This window comes from Pteropus alecto, unplaced genomic scaffold (genome assembly GCF_000325575.1).
Source record: "Pteropus alecto unplaced genomic scaffold, ASM32557v1 scaffold59, whole genome shotgun sequence".
NCBI classification, from domain to species: Eukaryota; Metazoa; Chordata; class Mammalia; order Chiroptera; family Pteropodidae; genus Pteropus; species Pteropus alecto.
Genome location: NW_006443292.1, coordinates 386,833 through 411,582, shown reverse-complemented (window position 1 = coordinate 411,582; position 24,750 = coordinate 386,833). Strand labels below are relative to the sequence as shown.

Here is a 24,750-nt window from a genome sequence, read left to right as displayed (position 1 = left end):
GTTCTTCCTAGGTCTCCAGGACCCACCCCTCCCACCCACCCACCTACCTTTCCTCAAACTACCCCATGGAAACCACTGCAGGGGCTACTTGATTCAAGATTAACCTGAATCTTTTGATGTAAAATTATGGCCTTCTAAACAGCGTTGTGTTTCTGGCATCACTCACACCTATGATGTACTCTGATTTTGAGTTTCTGGTTTCTTCAAAAGATCTTAGGAAAAGCCAAATGAAGAATTATTCTAGATTTTTACTATTTTCCTCAACTTCCTAAAGCTTCTTCTTACCCATCTAGTTTAATAGCAACTTCTGCCAAAATGCTTAAGTGATCCCTGTGTTTGAATCCAGTTCCACCACTTATTCCACCCTGTGCCTCAGTTTACTCACCTACAATATAGGGAGGATAATCATACCTCAGACACTCGTGAGGATTCATCAAATTACCACACAGCAAGGCCTCAGAGCACGTTCCAGGCTCGAAGCAGGTACTATACATGACAACTGTTATCGAACCCTCCCAAAGCGATCAACTTCGTTTCAATTACAACACCTCTCACCCATTTCACCTGTTGGTTTGATCACTGAAATGCAAAACTGCAAGCACAACCAGCAGAAACAAACTTGAGAAGAATCTACAAATCCTTTTAAGCATACAACTGAAGAATGGCAGAGGGATAAAGGACTCAGCGGGACATAGGGCCACCTACAGACCTGCGAAGGAAGAGTGTCCCGTGAGAGGTAACTTGGAGAGCCAGGTTACCCCTAAGGAGGTCACTAAGTATTTTGGCTACACTAACCCTCACTTTAAATAAAATCTACATTTCAAAAACCCTCGAAACAGTGCCTGAAACAGAGTCAGCACTCAACAAAATGGAAAACTACTCTGGTATTTTTCTATAAACTGTTCAACGCATGCTAGTTTCTCACGACGAAATCTAAAATGAAAGATTACCGACATCACAGGCACTGCTGGACTTAATAACCTACACAAAATGCAGTACCCTAAGGTTCACCTTCATGTTCTTTTTTCTTTTATGCTAGTTACAGCTCACAATCCACCAACAGTGACCAACAGCCCTCTAACTGCTCCACGGGGCAGCTGACATCCACTGATACAGACCCTGGTTTTACAGTTCCTTTATCAGCTGGAGGGAGTTCTTAATGGACTTAAGTGACTGCATTCCAAGTTAATTCTAGAATCCATGCTTTTGGAGGTGATCTAAAATGGAAGAGATAGCACTAGAATTTAAAGCAACTTGAAGTGAAAACATTCCAAGAGTATACACATTTTAAAGGTATGCTCACAGCTCGATCTGGCATGACACAATGCAGAAATTCTTATCAAGCATACAACTCGCCTTATCACCACCCCGCCCCACCCCTCTGTGCCTCCAGACCTGCAAACTAAAGCTGCTGTTAAAACTGCCCTAAAAAGGGAATGGAGAAAACGAGACAAGTAATGGAAAGACCAAGGGTTAGAAAGGAACAGAAACACAAGTGCTCCATCAGCAGATTTGAAACACATGGAGACACACGCAAATTTAAAACACATGATGGGGAACTTCTAAAATTTAACTCAATCCCAGGGATCAGGCTGGACATGGTATTTTTAGAAGCTCTTCAAGGTCTCACATAAGAACAACAAAAAAGTAGATCTCAATTGTTAAATAGAAATTCAACCAAGTAAAATTTAAAGATCTAATTGGCTTTACTGAACACTTTGTGACTCGAACAGCATCCCAGCTAGCAAGTACAGAAGAACTTCAAAGGATTGTACAAAGTGGAAGGTTTTTAAAGGCAGAAGGGGGACAGGAAAAGGAAATTAGTAAGGAACCCATTGTTTCAGGCAAGGTCACTCTAAGGAGAACTGGAGGGTTCAATCAGCGGATTGCCTCCTAATGCTGACCAGGAAATTCCAGGGTTGGCTGGTTAAAAAGTCACATTCCTAGGGAAAGTTGAAACTGTAATTAGGTTAGGTATTAGGTTTTAGGTTGCCGATGTGAGCTTTCACATAAGTGACTCTGTTTGGGGCCTGTTTTTTTTTGTTTGTTTGTTTTTGTTTTAACACAACTGACTCATAAACCATGAAAAAAAAACGGAAGCAGAAAAAAAAACACACACACACAAATATTGAGACCATAGCTCCAACATAATGAACTAGGCTGGAGGCATGATGCTAAATCAAATATACAGGCTATGGTGCAGGATTACAGAAAGCCAGCCCCAGCCAATTAAACACTGGCGGTAAATGTTACTGCTCTTACTTACATCCACACGACACTGCACCCTGGCAGTCACTATATCCACTCCCGTACAGCTTGAGGAAGTGAGGCAGAGGGTGAACCAGGCCAATAATTACTTGCTACAGAAGGGGCGGGGCGGAGGGGGAGGTGTCTGCTCAGAGTGACTGCCAAGAGCAGGGCTATGACTCACACAAGAGGCTGTTCCAGTCCAGAAAGAATCATATGCTACACCTTCAAAAGGCTGGCTTTCTCAGGGGGAAAAAAAAAAAATCCTAAGATGACTGCAAAAAAAACCATCCAAAGTTTCAATTAACTAAATGGGATCTGCCTCCTAAAATCATTTTAAGCTCTTAAGCTCTCCTAATTGACCCAGGCAGACACCTGTGGGAGACCAGGATCCCAACCACAGCCCTCGGGGACCACCTGGCTCTTTCAGAGACACTTAGTGCAGGAGGCTAGGAATGTAAGATGAAGCATGGGGAGTGATATCATGGATCGTTTACATGTACGGAGCACTTTCAGGGTACCAGGATCTTTGTTAAGCACTTTATAGGTATGGTGTTATTTAATCTGCATAACCCAATGAAGATTATTGTCCACATTTTAAAAACGAGAAAATTGCCAAGTCCAAAAATGAGTGTGCTTCACTGGCCCAAATTGGGGGACAAGTTTTCAGTACTACAGTGCACACTGTGCTGCTACCTATTACACACAGGCACTGAGGGAACAGTTAAAGACAAAAATGACAAAATAACTCCTTAGAACTGAATCCAAAGTACAAAATTAGGACTGTTCTTAGAGTGATGCCTTACCCTGAGCTCTTCTACAACATTCAACCCCTGAAAATGAGGGTGATCTTATAGTCAGTCCTCAAACTGTGGGACTCTCCAGGAAAGGGAATTTAAATACTTTTTGAATTACAATCCAGATGATGTTAATGAAATACCAAAAAAGGTGAGCCTTAACCAAACATGCTAACGATAAAATGCTAAATTGGAACTGTTTTGAACTGTAGTACAGATGGCTTCCATTCACCTCGGTTCTCAATTATTTATTTCCCAAAACAATGCCTGTCCCCCACCTCATAAACTGCACCCAAAGGTCTATAGTATAGTAGCTTTTTTACCTGCCCTATCCATTCATGTTTAGAGATTGAGGGGGAAAGGTCTGAAAAGCATATAAACAAAGTGTTCCAACACTGTGCTAAACAGACCCTGGCATCTGATGATAGGAGTCAGCTTTTGTTGTTCTGGCTTTACACTAATAACACTAAAGTTCCAAAGCAAGTAGTAATAGGCAGTTTTGCTGAGGTATAAATTTGACTTCAAAGCTCGGTCAGGCTGAAATGCAAGAGGGAATTACTCAACTACAATAGCGAGCACCCAGCAGAATATCTGTATACAATAATTTGTATTCAGAGTAACTTAGGTGATTTAAAAAACACTGCTTCTTTGCAAAAGTGACCCCCCTTCAAGAAACACAACTGAATTCTAAGATTTTCAGGAAAAAAAAAAAGACCTTAAAAAAAAAAAAAAAAGATTTACTAGATGTCATACAGAGCAGTCACTCAATTTTTGTCAGGAAAAACTGTACTGTATTTTATGGGAGAAATTATCAGTGTTTGGAAATCTCAGGTGGCCTAAGGTAGTAATCTATCACAATTGTGAGAACACTGTTACATGGTCTGGGTGGGGGCACTAATTCTTATAATCTGTGAGTTTCAAATACTGTCAGGTAAAATTCAACTAAACTTCAATTCATCTCTCAAGCTAAAACTTTTACAACTGAAATTCCTTTTATCAAATACTTTGCCCACCTTTCTGTGATGACTGAATCTTTCAACTGGAAACTGCAGATTTTCAGAAATGAAAAGAGAGAGAGAGAGAAAAAAAGTAGATAGCAACACTACTCCATTTTGCACATGGGAGGAAAACCCAGAAAAGGCTCAATGAAGATCTTCCTAATACTCTTGTTCTTCAAAAAGTTAATTGGCTCATACATGAATCGCTATAATATGCATTTTAACTCACACAGTAATGACATCTATTTTAGGTTAAAACATCTTCAGAATAGTTTAGATCCTAGAACATAATTGCAATGCCTTAAGTCTATCCCACTTTTAGGAATTTAAGAGCATTTAGCAAATACGAAAATTTTTAATACAGCTATTTAATCTCAAAATCAGAAAAGCACTTTAAGAAGTTGGAACCACCAGTTAATAATCAAGTTCTACAAGTATTTTCTCTAAGGCTGTTAAACATTATATAATTTACCTGACCATATAATTAAGAAAATCACTTACAAAATCTTAATAAGCAAGTCTGTAAAACAAACTGAAAACCCAGTTTCACCTAAGGTTTCCAAAAAATATCCAGAGAATCCTTCCAAAAGCAGCAAAAGTATAAATTTACAAAACCAACTATTACAGTGAATTTTACCTTTCATAAACTTCAGAAACTTTAAGATATGCTCAGGTAAACATCTCTAGACTCAGATGGGCTACATCTCTTTTGGAGTAGCATATTTTACTCAATAAAAAAATTCTAAACTACGGTCCAATCACATGCCACTGCACTCCTGTTACTGCTAAAAATACTCCAATAAGGGAGGAAAAAAAAAACTTCATGTTGGGTACATTAGAAAAACACAAATATAGCCTTTCCTTCATGTTTAAATTCATTACTTATGACTGTATAAGGTTATTGTTGGTAAACTATATTTTTAAACCAAAAGTCCTTGCAAGGGTTTCCAAACAAGGCAGACAATAAGCATCACCACAGGACTGAAAACTTCCAGAATAGGGGATCAGAGATGCTTCTCAAGCTTTTGTCAAGTGATTGTACTAGCGGTTAAGTTTTGGGAGTCAAATTTCTGTAGCGAATGCTATTAACACTTTAAAATAATCGTTTTCGGACACTCGTTTGCATAATTATGGGTGCCTAATGCTGTATTCTATTATTTTGAGATTAACTTAATATTTAGTTATTAAACAAGTACAAATTTCTACGCTATTTTCTACTTAACTATCACGTTATTAGTCTTAAAAAAAATCATTTTGCACATACTGACCTGAGTTTTTCTCCATCAAATGCCAATTCAGAAAATGTATGGTACAAAGTAAAAATGCACGGGGACAAGTTCAAATAATCTTCCCTTGGTTTATGAGCCATGTATTAAACAACAGCTCTAACACCTGTTAAGACGTTTCAATTTAAATAAAATTGTTTCCTTGACAGTGAAATGGTTTTGGTCAATGGTAGCAAAATTAAAACTCACTAATCTCTTCACATTGAACAGAAAAGAGGGGAAAACACCCGCTAAGACCCGCTAAGACACAGGAAAGAAAAAATGTAAAAACTGACAGGTTTTCTACCTAAAGGTTTCCAAAAGTAAAAACTGCTTCTAAAAGAAAACCATTCCCAGGAAAGGTTAAAAGACGTGCCAAGGGTGTGGGCCGCTAGAGGGAAAGGCGAAGCGGACTGCCAGGAGAGAAATCGTTCCGGGAAGCTGCCGCCACCGGAAAGTCCCAGCTAAAGGTCCCCTCCCTTCCCTTTCCCCTCCCCGCAGCCGGATGGCTCGCCAGGCGAAGAGGAAGCACCAGGGCTGCGCACGCAGCCCAACGTCACCGCGTTCGCTGTTTCGGCGACGAGGCGCCTGACGTCACGGGGCGGGGCCTGCCCGAAGGCCGTCGCTGTTGACCCGCTGTTACCAGGCGCGCGTACAGCCAATCAGCTCTCGGCGCCTGCGCCGGCCGGCCTTTGAACTCGGCACGGCAACTTCCTGCTGTTTGGCGAGTACACAGTGCAATGCAGTATGTCTGTCAGCGCTGCGGCACAAAGGAACAGCCATTTTGTGACTGAGCTGGACCTGCACCAAGATGCCAGGGGCTCACAGAGCTGCTGCCAGGGCTAACTACCAAGCTGCCCTTTATTTTAGCACCAGAGAACTCAAAGAGGGAGGGGGGAGAAAAACAGGTTTTGGTATTTCAGGTTCCAATTTTCTTTATTTTCATCTTCTCAAAACTCCCGATTCGTAAAAATTAACCAGTGTCATAAAATGGCTGCCACTTAAACTGTCTTTTCCAGTCCACAAGCAACTGCATTATAACCACTTCTAAACACCCCCAGGCTTTTGGAATAACTGCTACAAGTCTGATTAAAAAGCAGATGATTTTCACAGCACCTCAGGTTATCAAAATAAACCTGGTTCAAAGGCAGATGATTTGCAGACAAATTTAATAAACTTTCAGGTAAGATAAATTGTAAAGGCAGAGTACCAGAACACACAGAACTCTGTGTACACACAGTTCCATTCTGATTCCCTTCCATCCTGTTTCCATTCTTTGATATTACTGAAGTTGCCCCAAAATGTAAATTATTTAGATAAGTGCATGGTATATATTTCTACACAGGTCCATCACTAAAACCTTGTTTTAAATATTTAGATTCACAGACACCAAATATTTTTTCAATCTTATTTTTGAAAATAAACTTACTATTCAAAAATCATATACGAAGTATAACATTATACTTAAATATTAACCTCAAAAGAATACAAGAATAACAAACTTACATAATCACTATGAAATACTGCATTACTTCCAGTAACAGGAAAATATCAGGTTAACCTCAACTTGCACTCAATCCTTTCAGATCCTAAAGTAATGCTCAGACGAAAATTTACTTGACCTGCAAACTCCTCCCTTCCTCTCCTGTGGCTCAGGCTGCAAGTGATTTTTGTAGTACTACCTGAACACCAGACTTTGTGCCATTCAAACAGGTCCTTAAAGGAGAAATTCTGATGGATTAAGAAACCAAGTACTAGTCAGAAAGTCTCCTTCGTTTTAGTTCACTAAAAATAAAAACGTTAATCAACAATAAAACACAACTAATATCTTTTAGCTTTACAATGTTAAAAGGAAGTGATGTCATATTTATGTACGTGTGTTAAGGTATGCAATTTAGGGTAACAATAATTTCAAACTCCATCGTCTCCTTCAAGGAGTCTCTAGAATATTTTTGGACATTCATCAATTACATGAATCAAAATATACTTGATACAATGCATTTAAAAAGTAAAGTGCAAGCTTCTTGTTAAGCTGTAACCCCACTGCCAGTAGGCAAATGCATCATGACTTCAAAGCAGTTTTCCAGGTGAGAGTATATTACAAGGAACAACAACACTGCTTGATTTTTTTAAATTAGAAAGTAGAGTTTGTTCAATGTTAACCACAAACCTTGCATAAGAAAGCCAAAACCCCTGTTGAGACTATGCAAATCTTACACTCAAGGGAGTAACAATTTTAGGTACTGAATCTTTAATAATTTGTCAAACTACATGGGGATTCCTGATTCTTCAAATCGCTAGTACTTCTCAGAAAAATCAGTTTAGGATTATAAGTTTTCTATCCTAAATCTAACCCAGGCATATCAGTTCAAAAGACAAGCAGTCCAACTCTGTGACAACTTAATTTGCAAAAGAATGTGGAAAGGTATTTTTGAAAGCAGGGGTCAAAATATTTAAAATCTAATGAAACAAAATTCAACACCTGTAATAAACCACATTAAAAACTTTCATATTCACTAACCTAATAGTAAATTATATTTATGAAAAATTATAAAAACAAAATTGGGAAGAAAAATGATACAATCATCACATCCTTGTTAACTGCATGATTTAAAATTTATAACATGACAATTTATAAGAACACATCAAGAAATGCATTCATATGTACTTTTAAAAATTAACATACAGATCATACAATAAAACATCACAGGCTTTATTACTTAGTCACTAATAAGGTACTTCAACAAACGTGAAACAAATCATGATTTGAACAGAGCATTTGTAAGCTTCAGGAGATAAAAGCATTCCAGGAGACACTGTCGAAATAAATCAATAAATTTAAAGCAGCTACAACTAAAGTGCCAGGATAAGACACACTACACGTCTACTAACCAGAAAGCATTGTCTGAATATAAGCATACAAATGTAAACCTTTTAATATTTAAAATGTAAAATATACAATTGTCATCACGGTAACAAACACAAAACAAGTGTATTAAGAGTACTCCACGATTTCTGGGATCACAGGTTTAATTTCATAAATGCAGGAACTGTAACCATCGAGTAAAGGTTTTGATAAATCATATCAAAATTTCCTAAAATGTCAAGAGTATCAAAAGAAATACAGAATCAAATAAAAATATAAACTGAGAGGCATCCGTCAAAGGGTCCTTTTTGCAGTTTCATTTTAAAATGTACATTTTTTCATTCATATAACTTTCTCAAATGTCTATTTACTATAATTTACTACCACAAGGCTCCTCTATGGCCTTCAGTTACAAGTTTGGGTATCCTAGATTCTTCAAAGAAAAAATTTGCCTTGTATGTAAAATGGTGCAATGCAGTGGCTAAACCGACAAGGTCATTTTTCTACAGCACAAAAACCTAAAAACTGAAATGTGTTGACAGAAAAACTGTACTTTACAAAAAAGTCCCCCTTGAATAAAGGTACCTTATCTTTAGACTGCTGTAAGAGGCCTTAAGTCAACTCAACTTTCATAAATTGCTACCAAAAAATTAGGGTGTGGCATATTAGCAATCTCAAGGTCACGCTTTAAAAAACGAATCCAAATTAGTAAAATACTTAAAATAGCACAGACAGCTAACCCAGTCTGTCAAGGTAAACAATGTAAGCTGAGGTTTCCCCCAAAAAAAAGAAAAAAGGAAGAAAGTTGATAGCTCATACCTCGATGCATTGCTGTGTGGCGAACTGTCCTCCTCTTGGCTTTTGTCCTTATTTCTCATCATCTTTTAATTCTTAAATATTAAGGGGGAGGGGGAATCTGTGTTTGCTTTGAAGTCCTGTGCCCAGGTATTTACTGTCAAAAGTTGAAAGAAAGGTAAGGTCCCAGCTTCTATCGATGGTTTTTATTATCAGGAACAAAGTCCTGACCATGTAACGATACTGTTATAATACAACAGCGGTAAGCACCAAAACACAAAATATTTCTATTTTTTCCTTTAAAAAAAAAAACAACAGGATAAACCGAACAGTGGAATCACTATCAATAAGGAAAGTTTCTCAAAGTAACACACTGGGTACAAATAACAATCTCTGTATCTTATTGCGTCATCCAGGAATTTCTCATATTTACAGAAAATAAAGCAAACTTTTAACATATAAATCTTTAAAATTACCATTAATGACTATGAACTTACCTGATCCATGTAGTAGGTCCAAAGCAAGAGTCCTAGCTAGTAGTAGAAAAATATCAGATCCCAAATAATTAAAAATAAAAACGAAATTCTCCGTTAAAAAACGAAAAATAAATAAAATAATCCTCAAATATGTTAACTGGTCAAAAAAATAAAGCGACAATTAATACTAAAACGGGTACGGAAGAAAAAAACCTCATTAGGAGAGCGCACAAAAATGGAGGTGCGCCATGGCTTCTAAGCTGGAAAAAACAACGACCTGGGCTCTCAGTACGGCTGCTTCTTTCCAACAAGGCACGAAAAGAAAGCTCCTAAAAGCTGCTTTTCTCCCTAAAAAAGGTTCGAATCGACCCCAGTAAGTCACTAAGAGAGGCAGGGGGCTCCGGGGGCCCCCTGAGGCTGCCCGAAAGTTAGGGAAAGTTGCGTAAAGTGAGGCGAAGGCAGGGAGCAGAGCGCGCTCTCTCTAAGGCACAGCCGCCATCTAGAGCCTCCTTCCCAGCTCTGAGAGCTCTGCCTTTGATTGACACTCTCTACATTTACCCCACAACTCAGGTGATGTACCATAGACCCACCCCTTCATCTCCACCAAAAAAAAAAAAAGAAAAAAAAAGATCCTCCATCCCAGGGAGCCTAAGGACCCCCACCCCCACACCTCCCTGCCCCTCCAGACCACCCCATCAGGGGGAGGGGGGAGGGTTTCTTAACCCCCTCTGGCTCAAGCACCCTTTTTAAGCCAGAGAGAAATGTAATTTGTTCCTTTTGTCTAAAGATCTGCTAAATATTTCAGTCTTTGAGCTAAAATAACTTCCTCTCTGGACAGGAAGTGGTGTTTTATCAAGCCATTTTGAAAAAAGGATAATTCTTAGATAATTTTAAGCTCATCTTAATTACTAATCTTTTAAAAAAATTAACCCCCCACATGGGTAAAATGGTTTCTAAATAAAAGCAAAATCTCAATTTCATAAATTAAATTCAAGTTTTGCCTTCTTTATGAAGCCTAAAAATTACATAAAGACAAGTTTTAGGGGGAATTTTCCATCCCAATTGGAAGAAAGGGGTACAACTCAAGAGCGCCTCCCTAGTGTTCAGTTGCATTAGAGCAAAAAATTAATGCAACTAATTTTTATTCGATAACCTCGATTTTTCTTTGTACTTTCCCAAAATTCTTTAACCCATTACATAACTTTGCAAACTTTACCCCCCCACACCAAAAGAACTCTCATAGCCAGAATATATTTACTTCCCACACTGATTAGGCAAAACAAAGTTCCTAAATTCAAGAATATGTAACTACCAGTCACCTTTAAATAACAAACCCAAGAAACTCCACCTCCAAAACCAACACAACATAAATCCCAAACTTTCCATTGTATTTCAAATCCAATTCTAGGCACGAACCCATTTCAACAATGGTTAAGTTAATAACAATTGGTCTTATCTGACAGCAGGTTATCAAAGTAATATCTCAGGGCAAATTCTCCTAAATATCAAAACCATAGGACCATGGAAACAAAATCATTACTAATGCCAAAAACAAATTATTCAACGCTTTTTCTCTCAGCACGCACCCAAGAAAATATTCACATCCAAAAAAAAAAAAATCAAACTTTCCTTACTCAACATGATAATCTGTCAGAACAATGTCCTTTCCTCAGGATATCCAGTTTAGATTTATACCCAACAAAAGCAACAAACTGAATTTAGGTAATGTAAAATCCATAATGGAACCCTAGTTTCAATTCCATACTTTCTACAAAAGGTAGTTCTGTACACCAAGATCAAAACTCAAAATTCCACTTTTGATTTACACAGACCACCTCAAATCAATGAGAACACATACTGCCCAGGTTTTGATCATGAATGTGTGTGCTACAGTATTTGACATTAATCACAAACACACGCGAAACAAATCAAGATATTTCTTGTTCTCTGTATAATGCGGAAATATTATCAATTCATTTGGTTTAGCAAATTAAAGTATACCACACACCTTTATAACAGTTACCGAATTGGTATTCGATGATTATCAAAAATTAAAATGTCAGCATTCACCAGAAAATCAAATATAAGTAATCTGTGACATGTATGATTCATTTGTTCTAAATTCCTAAATGCACATAAGAAAAATAAAAAATATGTATGGTACCAAGTAAAAATGCATGGGACAGGTTTCATATTTACATAATGTATATTATAGACATTACTGCCACCCAAATTTTAAGTCCTTTTATGAATACCCTAAGGACACTTCTCTAATAAATCTAATACTTCTTCCCTTAATATTAACTAATAAAAGACGGTAAGAGGCATCGGTTTAAATGTTCAGATGAATATTCTATTGCAAAACATTTTATTTACAATATTAACAAGCATCTAGGTAAATGTGACCTTTTATTAGAAAAATATCACTTATCCTGAATTTTGAGGGAAAAAGCATTTTGTTTTAAAAGTTCACTAAAATCGCATGGCAAATTAAAGATTCTATTATTACCCATTGGTTAAGTTATTTTGCAAGATGTTTTAAGAAAGCACAAAACGGCATTTCGACCAAATGATGATCTCTTAAAGCAGAAATAAATTTCAACAACTTTAAAAAGAGAAATCTTAGTCAACCAAGTACAATATTTTCCAACACACTATTTCCATTTACCAGCTTTATTCAGTACACTTTACTGCTGGGCAAAAGTAAAGGTCAAGGTGTTATTTAGGGTGATAACTGAACATTTAATGAAACTCCAGCTCAAAAAAATAAACCCAAACTGAGAAATTTTAAAGTGTCAGAAATTTTATTAAAGTTAACATTCCACAAGGTCATACTCATACAAAATCAGACTGAAAAAAGAATTCCAAGCATACAAACTATCATCTCTGTTAATGTGCCATCTTTCTTCTCCAAATGTCAAAAATGGACTTGTTTTAATGATACAAAAAGTCTTTAGAAAGTCATATCCACTGTCCATTTGTGTTGGGTAAGAAACCTATTGTCTTCATTCATTTCATGAAATCCATGTTAAAAGAACCCTGTCTTGGTTGTATATTATCACAGCACTCTTGTATTAATCCATTTTCCTCTATTCCCCAAAGTGGACTGCCATCTTGATTTCTCAGTGGGAGGGTCCATTTGAGACTCTTCAAGCTGACTGGGTGCTTGATGAAAACATTAAAAGAAAAAATGCTGTTGGAATACCAATAATCTTATTCCTTCAAACACAGAACATCCACCCACCTTGAAGATACTCTTACCATACACAGTTTTAATTTTGTAACAGCTTTAAATGAAGAAACTGTCTAAAGTTGTATGCACTGCACATACTTCTCAATGAGAGAATCAAAGACTGTACAGGAGTAACAAAGTTCTACAGTCAGATATATATGTAACCATAAAAAAGTGGCAGTAAAGAGATCAATTTTTACCAGTTAAATGTAATACTGTAAATTGTTATACTGTCTATGTGAGAAATAAAAATAAAAATTCAAATTAAAAAATCCTGGAAAGCTAAATTACAGCAACACTATGGATTTTAAATCTCAATGCAGAAAACTTTCCAAGCTTCTTCAAATAAAGACATAAGTAGTATGTAAAAGAATCTTAAGGGATTTAAAAAAAGAAAAACCAAAGCAGTGGATCATAGCATAGTTTTCCAGTCCAATAGATGTTCATTAATTTTGCTTAGATAACACAAATGCAAAATACAGATGCCACCATCTTTAGCTACATATCTGAGAATGCAGGAACTATGTAGCCACTACCGGAAAAAAAATTTTTTTAAATGCAAAAGAGCCTGGCTTATTTGATATTTGCCATAAAATACTATCAGATTTCGAATACAAATAAAATACACCCACTGCCAAAAAAATGTTCCTCATGGAAGAACAAATCCATTACTTAAATAATTTGAATTAAAGAGAGAAGTGGGATACCAGAGATTTTACCATTAAATAAAGGATCCTGATTCATCAAGATTAACATAATTACAAAAATAAGTTCTAGCCCTAGTCTCCTCTATAATTTTGTAGCTCTCAAACAAAAGTATAGAGATAGTAAGGATAACTGACTAGATTATTCAATATATGGGCATTTTTGCTCATTAATCCTATAATTAAGATTTGTCTATACAATTAAAAAATCTACTTAAACTATTTGATTAACCAAAAAACACTACCATTCATTAAAAAAAAACTACTTAAAATGAGTGTCACGACATCAGCAATAAACACAAAACATGTTCCCCTCTTGATATATTTTGCAGATTTCTCTCCAGCCTATAAATGAAGACATTTTATTGTTGTGATTTTCCACATCAATAAAATGTCTTCAATTTTTATTGTTCATTCCTTAAAATTAAAGGACATATACTTCTATACAGAACTACAAAAATAACATCATTCCTCTTGCAAAAGTTAATTATAAACCAATTTCTCCCTAATCTCTGTTCTGATGTAATATCAAGTTCTAAATGAAATTGGGGATATAAAATACTATTATGATGAACAATGACACTAATGCATTGGTTTTAAGTAACAACTTTTTCAATGGCTATAGGTGCAATTTATTTGAGTTCATGAAATAAATCAGTGCTCTACATTCTGTAACAGGACAAGAATTTAGCAAGGACTTTATATTAAATTCCCTTTCAAAACCAATTATTAAAAAAAAAAAAACTAATGGCATTAAAATCATCCCAAAATACTAGCATATTGATAAGTTAAAGAAAAAAAAAAGAATAAAAAAGAATGCTACAAGAGAAAAGCAGACAATTCTATAACATTAAAAAACCACGAACAATCTGTACTCCAGTAAAGCCCGTTAAAAGCCAAAAATGAGTCTTGTTAACAAGCAGAAATGCTAAGACAAGCATCAAAGACCTAAAAGAATAGTTAGGGATTTAGGACTAAGTCATTTATTTTCACATAATTCTAAATTCTTACAAAACCCAAAGTTGCTAATAAGCAAAGTTATGTTAAAAAATTAAAAAGAAAGCAGGCATGAGCTCTGGGAGCCTGGAAATATTTTTGATAACAAAATCCACAGTTTTTCATCTGTGTAAAAGAAATAATAGCAGTACCTACCTCATGTGGCAGTAGTGAAACAAATGAGTTAGTACATTTACAGTATTCATATTACCTGGCATATAGAAAGACCTCAATAAACGTTAGCTATTCTTCTGATATGCCACAATAACCAAAGTACTTGGGGGCCTACAAAGTAACCTTACTAAATCAAAATAATTTATACTCCAACAGTAATGATATCTATAAAGAATCCAAAGAACCATGGAATCAATTATTTGAAGACAAAACACTTCCTGCTTTAAAGAATTTAATCTTATACTACAGACATACTTAAGAAATGATGATTCGATCTAGAATTCCATTATCAAATAGACTCAGGTCTTTCCAGTATTTCACATAACAAGCTAAGCATACTATGAAAAGTTAGGACACTTTTACCGTTATGATGCTCATTAGTTTATATTTTTAAGGAAAATTGCTTGTTCTAAGATTAACAAGTCCCACAAGCAAAGGTAAGAAGGCTACTATGGTAAGAAGGTAGGAAGTTACTACTACCTCTTAAAATCCCCAAATACTGTACATTCAGAAAGAAAGAACATAACATTGAGTAAGGTCTTCTCTTTAAATTCTAACTCAGTTATTTTATTCAAAAACACTGGGACATTGTATATTAAAACGAATTGTTAGTTGAAATGCAAGCAAGTGATTCACTATTGGATTAGGTTTAAGAGGTGCTTCCCCCTGAAAGAAGCAATCTCCTTACCTCTACTTCCCTATTAGAATTAGGGAATTCTAATAGCAACAAAAATTGGGGGACAGGAAGAAATAAAAGGAAAAAGTGATTAATGATTCTTTTAATTTTAAAATTCGATTAATTTTAAAAATAGGTGACTCCAATAATGCTAATTATTAAATCAATTTAACTTATGAAATTACTTTAAACTTAAATATTTATTGCAAAACCAAAGGGACAAATGGATATGAAATTACAATCCAGAGCAGAAACTGATCCTTCCCATCATGTAACTAAGGTTTTTGGTGCTTATGATTTGATTTCAATCTTCTCTGTATTGGTCCTTAATTTGAAACATTTAATAGTGAATTCCCATATTTTGTCTTATTACCCACAAATAGTTTGAATCCTAAATAGAATTACAATATATTAACAAGCCTGGATCCTAATATGGTGGGCATAAAAACTAATTACGAAATGATTTGAGACAGACCACAAACAGCTGATCAATTCTGATAGACATCTTAATTTAAAATTTTACAATCAAATCAAATCTTCCCCTCTGTCCCTATTACTTAAAACTTGACTACACATGATGTTGAGTGAAAATTATTTTGTCAGTTTTAACTTCTACTGAGTCAAAGTTTTAGCTTTCAGGCACACCTAAAAATTAATATTTAAAGCATCAAAACTTATGTTTTAATAAATTCCACTTTTATTAGACCCAAAACAGTAGCTGATAATATTTAATAGAAACTATATACAGTAAATAAACAAGTATTTATTGAGCATCAACTATATACCAGGCAATTAATCTCTTAAAAACATGTTGGGGTCAATAATTGTGCTACATGAGAAGAGTTTTTAATCTCTGCCCTCACCATCCGCCATCAAAAAACAAAAGAACTTTTCTATTTTTGCAGGCCCTACTAGCCATTTATACAACAGAAGTTGAAGTAGTATTAAGAAGCAAAAATTATCAAGAATATAGATTCCCAAATGTGATTCAAAAGTGATTACGCTTAAGAAACAGCTAGTATGTAATCATCATACCTAAAAAGTTCTGTAAATAAAAAATCCTTTTGAGAATCCATCCAAATTCCTTAATACAGCCTTACCACTAATTTTCCCCACTATTTCTCAGGTTGGGAGTTAGAAAAACTATTCCATAGTAATTGCAACCAAGTTTGCTAATATAAAAACTTGGACCCCAGTGTTAGCAGGACTTTTCATTGGGCTTTGAAAGTTTTAAGAAAAGTTTAGAATTACTTAGTTTATCAGAATTACTACATTGAAATCCATTTAAAAGTATGTTCTATTACCAAAAGAAAGCCCAAGGGCTTCTGAGTTCTACATAGATAAGATAAAGTTGACAACAGAGAGAGATCTAGGAAAAGAGAAAGCAGCTTTCCTTACAAGACAGTAAATATTCTAGGGTTTGTGAGCATTAGCTACAACTATTCTCAACTCTGCAGCTATAATGGGAAAGCAGATACAATGTGTAAATCAAAGAGCATAGCTGTGTTCCAATAAAACTTTATTTACAAAAATGGGGGGGGATTTTTTTTCCCAACACTCAGATCTTAGGGTGGTGTTATAGTAGCATATTCAAATGTGGGTTTCTCTGCAGTGTACTTTTGCCCCAGTTTAAGTGAAGAAAGTAGAAATAGTATTAGGCTGGAATAAATTGATAAACTTTTAATAATAAACCTCACACATATCTAACCATGTTGGTTTTATGTTTTTATACTGTTTTGAGCTTCACTAAAGTCCTCTATATGTTCAAAATTCTGACTCACTCAAAATTTCCGTCATACCTAAAATTAAAAAAAGTTTAAACGTAAATTGAATAAAACTTACTAAATGCTTCCACCAACATCTATTACGTTGAACAGTCACTTCAGAGATTCATTCTCAGGATTCACATTACTGCAGAAAACAAAAAGAACATAATTTTATGCATAGAAAAATAAAAGATTCTTAAAATGCCATGATTTATTCACAAACATCGTATAAGGATTACTCGCCACAAGTCCAAGACACATGTCATTTATGAATATAGTCCAAGCAGAGGACAGAAAGTTCTAACCCAGAGGATCTTAAATTTGACTGTACGGAGGCTCACCTATAAAATAAATTACTATAAAAACACATACAAAAGTTTAAATCTCAATCACCAAGAACTCCAACAGAGAAGGTAAAAATTTGAGCTCCCCAGGTGGATCTAATGGGCAGTAGGGATTTGAGAACTAGGTGTTCAGCAGAGCCATCATCACTCCTTAACACTATAGAATTATTTTATCTTTTGGTGTTTCATCTAATCTACTTTCAAGATTTCTTAAGAAAAACTTCCATTACCTATCTGCAAGGCGATGTCTCTTTTAGTTCACATTATCCTGTACTCTAATCGACACTATTATAAGATCAAATGTTAGAAAGGAATTCTTAGGCACAATTTCAAACTATTTTTATTGCTAATTGTATCAACCTACTCGCTTCAAACACTAACCCTTTCTAAAATATGTCCTGGATAACAAAAATATCACCTCTGTATTTTTCGCTGGACTGAAATACCTCATCAACTAAACATGGAAGATTTGTGCCCCATATCTCAAATGCCTTCTGAATGCAGGTATGTATTTTTTAGTCACTCCGGCTCCAAAGTATGATTATAATAATCACAATAATATGTAGAGCCACCAAAAAAGCTGTTTAAAAGTTCAATGTTAAAGTATAACAATTTAAGAATTTTGAGAAAGCAAAAGAACAGTTTAGGATCTAAGGTAAAAATAAGTCACCCAAATGCTTTTACTTGACTAAAAGTTTCAAATTTTCAAATTATAAAGCAAGTTTCTGATTTTTCTTACCAAACCCAAATCTCTTTAGTCATCCTGACTAATCATAATGAAAAATTTAGCAAAGATCCGCTTCAAAATTACCTCTAAGAGTAAAGTGCTAAAATATCCTCCCAACAAGTTAACAAAGCAATCTATAAGAAACAGCATTATTTATTTTTAAGTTTTCAGGTTTAACCAGACTTTCTAAGGAAGAGAGGATTTCTGAACAAAGACAAATTTTAACCAAGTAAAATAAACTGATATAACCTCTAAGAGTGGAATTGTTTTAAGGAACATTGGTGAAATGTCTGAGGGAAATCTCCTTCACATTGGTCTGATAATGTGCTTATAAAAAAACTACCTACCAGTACAAGTATGTACCTCCATATTCTCCATTCACCAAAAATAGAAAAGGACTTGAATCTAACCTTGCGCCATCTCCAAAATTACTGACTCTGATGTAATCTCCCATATCACCTCCTTTCTCAAAAGTGACAGTGTTTTGCCTTCCTTTGCAGGAGTGGGGGAAGCTGATTTCATCTTACGCAGACTACAAAAGTATATTTTGTTCATATTCCTACTTATCCTTAATATTTTACAGTATTATGCATTTTCATTTAATATGAAATTATACGTTTAATGTAAATAACCATTTTGATTGCTAGTCTTATTTATAAGACATAAAGACAGTTTTAGTAAAGTCTTGTCATTAGCCCTTTTATGCTTTTCTTAGAATATTTGATTTTTTTCACCTTTTAAAGTCCTTAAATAATTTTTAACATTTAAGAATAAAATCTGAGCACTATGAAATATAAGAAATCTTCCATAAAAATAGGGTACTAATAAAGAAATTAGAAAATTCTGCCACAACTCATAAACCATTAAAGTTAAGCAAAATATCTAGCATGATGATCTAAATTAAAATGATTATGATTACTGCTGTCGTACACATCAAGGGTGTAATTGTTTGGGAAATATTCCATTTCAAATAAATGATTTAGTTTAAAAGCAAAGGATTGTTTTCAAAACACTAAACTATCTAGTTTCACACATTTAAATCAAAACTATTAATATGTAGGAAAATGCTACTTAAAAGTTACGTTAAAAAACCAAGTCATGGTTTTAAGTTCATAATATCCTTGAATTTAAATTGTAACGTTTAATCACATTCAGAAATAAGAGCCACTTTGAAAAGTAAGTTTGTATTGAGCCACTCAATCTGGAAAGAAAAGGTGCCTGGTAAAAGTGAGGATATTTAACATAGAAATTTCTTGAAGGAAATGAAATGGATTATGTCAGGCATGTAAATATAAATCCTCATTTATAATCCCAATGGCTCAGCTGCAAATGTTACATTAAATACACTAAATGTTATTTAAATGAATATTTCTAAAAATCCAAACAATGCTTTTATTGCATTTTAAATCTTTAAAAGACAATTTCACAAGTTAACTGTTTTTTAAGACCAACTCTCCAATGTCTGCGTTTATACTATTTATTAATATTTTCAAATGCCTCAAATTAAGAAAGTAAAGTATGCTACTGCCCAGATATCGTGTTATTCAAATAGTTTCACCATGGAAATAACAAACATGATTTACGATGCAAAAATTACAAAAATTATCCTCCAGTTTGTGTAACAGAATTAGACACTGCTTACCATTATTTTTATTACAGAATTTAAGACTAAAAGGTATCTCAAGAGACTGGAAACTCCAAATACTTTATACAAAACAAACTAAGAGACTAAGGTATACAGTGACTTAAAATGTCAAGATTACAGAGTGAATTTACATTAGAAGCTGAGTCTCCTGCTTGCTAAATCTCAGATATATTTTGACTCATCACATATCTCTACCTCTCATTAATGTAGATAGAGATGTCATCAAATTATCTTTTCCAACAATTATGCCTCTCGACAAAGAATTAAATCAGAGATAAAAATAAAAAGTAAATTGGTTGTCCATACTTCAAGTGTTTAAATAACCAAGAAACTGTATAATAGTAAACTATACTTAAAAAATGTATTTTACATAATCTAGCCTCTAACTGGCATGCCGTGGTTCATGAAAACCTTGTGATAAACTATGAGCATGGCTTCTTTAATTTCTATGGAACTTCAGATAATTTTATAAGCAGTTATTACCATAATAACAAATGCAGTCTAACCCAATTATCAACTTGATCGGATGATTTTTTTATGATTCAAGAATTAGTTCAAAATGCTAAATTAAAAGCAAATAGTTAAGCATTCATCACTTTCTCTAAGCAGAAGATAGTAGCAAACTAAATAATTTACCTTTCTCACGAAAAACAGTAATTTAAAATACTATCTATGTTTGTATTGGCCTTCATGTGTCCATTATTTTTGTCCATCAAAAATGTTGCCCATTATATAAGCTTGGCTCAAGCAGCAAATATCAAAACACTAAGTCTAAGTACTATCATGGAGGCTGAAGTACATGAGACCTTTCTCAAATGCAATCTATTATAATCCTTTATCTTGTTGGTGACAAAAAAGAGGTTGTATATCATTAAGTTGGAGATTAACTTAGAACTTACATCATTTAGATTTTTCTATAATTATTGATATTAGAGTAAAAAAGATAAGAACATTTAACATTTCTAACTTTCGACCGTTCATCTTTTTATATTATGGGTCAAATTAAACCTTTGGTAGGCCATTATAAATTTACTGACAATTTATACTTAAACTTACAGTACACTTCATATACATTTGTCTCTTAAGAGGCCCAATTCTCAATTTTTCTAAGTGCCCAACCACATCTGAATCACCATCTAATATCTAATCATTTGCAGAGGAAACCTTAACACTGGCATTTGTGTTAAATAAGCTTGGGATAAATGACGTATTAAATTTTTGGTAAGTTATATCTTTAAGACACTATAGATAAATGGCCAACATTTCGTTTTCTTTTGCACACTATAATAAACACAAATTTATCAAAGCGCAAAAGGACTAAAAAGAAAAATTTAAGCTAAAATAAAGGCAATAAAAATATTACCCTTATTACCTACTTCAATTAAAGGAATAAGGAAACACCAACAGAAAAAAAAAAATTTTCCTTCATAAATTTCAAGGACAAAGGTAAACTTACCCTTATACTGATTTAAGAGTTATTTGGCTATTCTTAAAACTTCCTAAGATGTTACTGTATTACATATTTCCTCTGGTAAATCACTAATATCGGCTTGACATTAATTCCCACATTCGGTGTTAACTTATGAATAAAGAATACTTCCTAAAAATTATCAGTGGACATTTTTTTCCATTCACTTCATCTAGTTTTAAGATATAAAAGTATTGTATGCATGTTGGAAGTTACTTCCTTTTATGATTTAAAAATAAGATATGGAGATCTCTTTAAAGACATTCTAAAGATCTCTTTAAAGACATTTTCATTAAGATGTCATTTTTGTACACCTGTTTGAAAATGAACTCATAAAAATGTGTAAAATATTTAAAATCCATGAACTAGTAACTAGAATATGAAAGCGTCCATTTAGTATTTGACATATAGGTCTTTCAAGAATGGTAAGATAGGCAAATGCAAAATTCTAGGCCATTTCTAAAACATGATCAATATCTCAAAAAAATGACTGAAGAATGTACATTTCAGATCGTAAAGACATAACTGATTGATGACTCAACTACTGATTTAACTATAATCCTGAAGCACTTTTTTATTAGAAAGTTCTGAATGCCGTACTGCTGATATAAACTACATGTATCAATTGTTTCAATATTAATACCAAAGTGCTTTGATGTAAGGAAATGGAATTTGATGGGCTTTTTTCTCATCTCTTTTTCAAGATAATCAATCTGTTTATTCTTCACTGACACACTCTAGTTATTTATTTTTCTACTCAAATGGTGATCGTTATCACATTTCATATGGTGGATAAAAACATTTACTTACTTGTTACATAAAGCACAGACTTTCGCAAAGATTTCCTTTATCATCAAGGATAAAACTCCAGTCTCAGTCTTCAAAATGGTGTATCTTTGGAGGGAAGAAAACAATATTCTAAACAATTTATTGATGCAACAACTAATAGAGAGTAGAGATAAGTGTTTTAAATATTTTATCATAAAAAAACCTCTACAATCTATGCTCCAAAACCTGATTTTTAAAATGTTCTTCCCTAAAATCTATTTGTAGGAATAATAACTTGTTCAAATTTTCCAAAAAATTTGTTTCTGTAAATATTTAAAAGATTAAACCTGTTTGCACAGTATATCAGAGAGCTAAAAAGAAAAAGTGTATCTTTGGTTTATGGTTTTCCTCAAAATGTCTTTTCTTGTCCCCAAAATTAAACAAAGGCGTAAAGGACCTTCAGTATTTTAAACTATTCAAAGGCACGTTAAGTTACAATGGCTATGCAATACACTTTTCATTCAATGAAAAGGTTTAAAGGCTCTGTAAAATTATTTCAGAGATTTACTCATGTTCATAATTACTAATTACTGGAAATACAAATTATCAAAGAACAAAAACAAAACCTAATACACTTATTTTTATGTTAAAGTAATAAAAATTTACCCAGTCTTACCTCAAATAAGAGCTGTATTTGTTCAGAACCATCATCAACCAAATTTAATTTTAATCTTGTAAGTTCCCTTTAAAAAAAAAAAGGAAGATATCAATATTTTGATTTTTAAACATTTCTTGGCCTAAGTTTCAGTGCGATGAAACAATAAGAAAATATTCCACAGACACGATCTATAGACAAATTCAAGAGACGGCTCATCCACACATTACCTGTACATTTAAGGTTACAGTTATTTATCTTAATAGTTATCAGTCTTTGTTTTTCTCATCTTTTGGTTGCATGGACAAACATTTGAGATTAAGGCATTCAACTAAAAATTACAGAAGATTTACATCTTTGGACAGATTTAAGATTATGACCTTGTTTTTATTTTTCATTTGATACCAGGCAATACACAAAAACAAAGGAAAAGTTTACCATACCATTTTCGAAAGCTGACATCTTAACATTTCCCTTACCATCTAGAAATACTTTTTATTATGAGCAACTGAAAATTACTCTTCTAGGAGAAATTATTTAAGTTAAAATGGCCACTGGTTACTTTAAATTTTTAATCCACAAGTTATTTGATCTCATCAAGTAGGATATTAAGTTTGTTTTTTAAACAAGTCTAAAACACGTAGTATCTATGACCTTTACTCAATTTCAAACCAGGGTCTTGAACATTTTCAGTCTCTCCCTTCCCCCATTACTCATGTTAAAAAGATCTTATGAGGTCAAACTACCAGCAATTATTTTGCATTTCACTCTTCAAAGGACTCTGAAAAACTAAGATTCAGAATACTCATTTAAAACCACTTTCAGTGTTCAAAAATTTGAAAATGCTAATTTGAACAACCAAAATTGGTACTTAAACAGATCCTGTAAAATCAAGATATGCGCAACTGATGTAACATGCAGCACTATATTAATGTTATTCAGAAAATAAAACAATTTTACTGACAAAAATATGCTCAGCAATATGGTCAATTACATCAGTATCTTTGATTCTGTAAATACTAGGTAAATTTGCCCCACACTATTTTTACATAAATCTGTACCTTTACAACACAAGGGCTACCGCAGAATGAAGACAAATATATTCTAAAATACACAAAGGTTTTTGCATTTGTGGTTTGTTTTTCAAACCATCAAACTTAAATTCCCTCTCAAACAATTTTTTCAAATTCATGAACTATACAGAGAACTCTGCAAATTTTTTTGAAACCAACATGTAGTATTAAAATATTGTTCCGTTTTAAGCATATCTAGATTTTCATGCATGCAACAAATGCAACAAATATGGCTCCTCTTCTTCACCCATTACGAGAGCAGTCCTACTTTAATATTTATACTACGAGAAAGTAACTTCACAAAGAGATTTGGTGTCAGAATTTGCCTTTGTAAAAGTTTTGTCGACCATGGCTTGTGAAAATATCAATTACTTTTTTAAATAATAAAATAACGAACTTAAACTTTTAAAAGTCTAGGAACTGACCCAAGTACGTTTTAACATTCAGGTGTGGTATGTTACAGATAACGGCTCCTTATGACCTTTAAAAAAAGTACCAAACAGTACATTTGATCATTATTCAAACATCAGAATACCAAATAACCTCGGCAAAATAAACTATATTAATCGAACGTCATCGTCTAGCATCATAATTAAAATCTAGTTCCATTAAGCAGCCTTGACGTTATAGTAAACTTGTCTTCCTAATTTTTGAAATATCAGAAGCACTCCTCCACTTCGCCTTTTTAAAAGACAACCTTAACGTCATAAAGGTTTTAATAAACAGCAAGCACCTTCTCATCTGTAACACTGAAGCCGTTTTCAAAATCGGCTTTGAAAGAGTTAAGAGCCAACACCCAAAAGAAAAAAAAAAAACAAGTTTTATTTTTCTTTAAGCGTAGCCAGGGTTCCATTGTTCTTCTAAATTCGACCATCAAATGAGTTCCCACCTTACCAGAAAGAGGTTAAAAAGCTCCCCTGTTGGAGAACCTGTAAGGGATTTTTCCTTTCAATCCTAAATATCAAAATAACTCACCAGGACAGAAAGGGCTCTCCTCTCGCAGTCCCTTCGGGCTCCCGCCTGCGGTCACCCGCCGCCGCCCCTTCCCCAGCGGAGCCGATCCCGGCGCGAAGCCGCC

At 34.1% G+C, this 24,750-nt stretch overlaps 1 protein-coding gene across 10 annotated transcripts in view; it reads right to left on the bottom strand.

The window, feature by feature from the left end:
* Nucleotides 1–24,728, bottom strand: part of CHD2 (chromodomain helicase DNA binding protein 2) — a 106,543-nt gene extending 81,815 nt beyond the window's left edge. For 2 of the 10 annotated variants that reach the window (XM_025041218.1, XM_025041219.1), the window contains exons 1-5: nucleotides 24,648–24,728; nucleotides 22,621–22,687; nucleotides 21,987–22,070; nucleotides 17,069–17,137; nucleotides 8,993–9,125 (exon numbers count right to left, since the gene is read on the bottom strand). In XM_025041218.1, the coding sequence (XP_024896986.1) occupies nucleotides 8,993–9,054 (62 nt within the window). In that variant the 5' untranslated portion in view covers nucleotides 9,055–9,125; nucleotides 17,069–17,137; nucleotides 21,987–22,070; nucleotides 22,621–22,687; nucleotides 24,648–24,728. Of the gene's footprint in view, nucleotides 1–2,266; nucleotides 2,502–5,310; nucleotides 8,124–8,992; nucleotides 9,126–9,465; nucleotides 10,036–17,068; nucleotides 17,138–21,986; nucleotides 22,071–22,620; nucleotides 22,688–24,647 lie in introns of those variants that run through there. The other 8 variants (XM_015598720.2, XM_015598721.2, XM_015598716.2 and 5 more) reach the window with 7 other exon arrangements.
* Nucleotides 24,729–24,750: the final 22 nt, after the last annotated feature.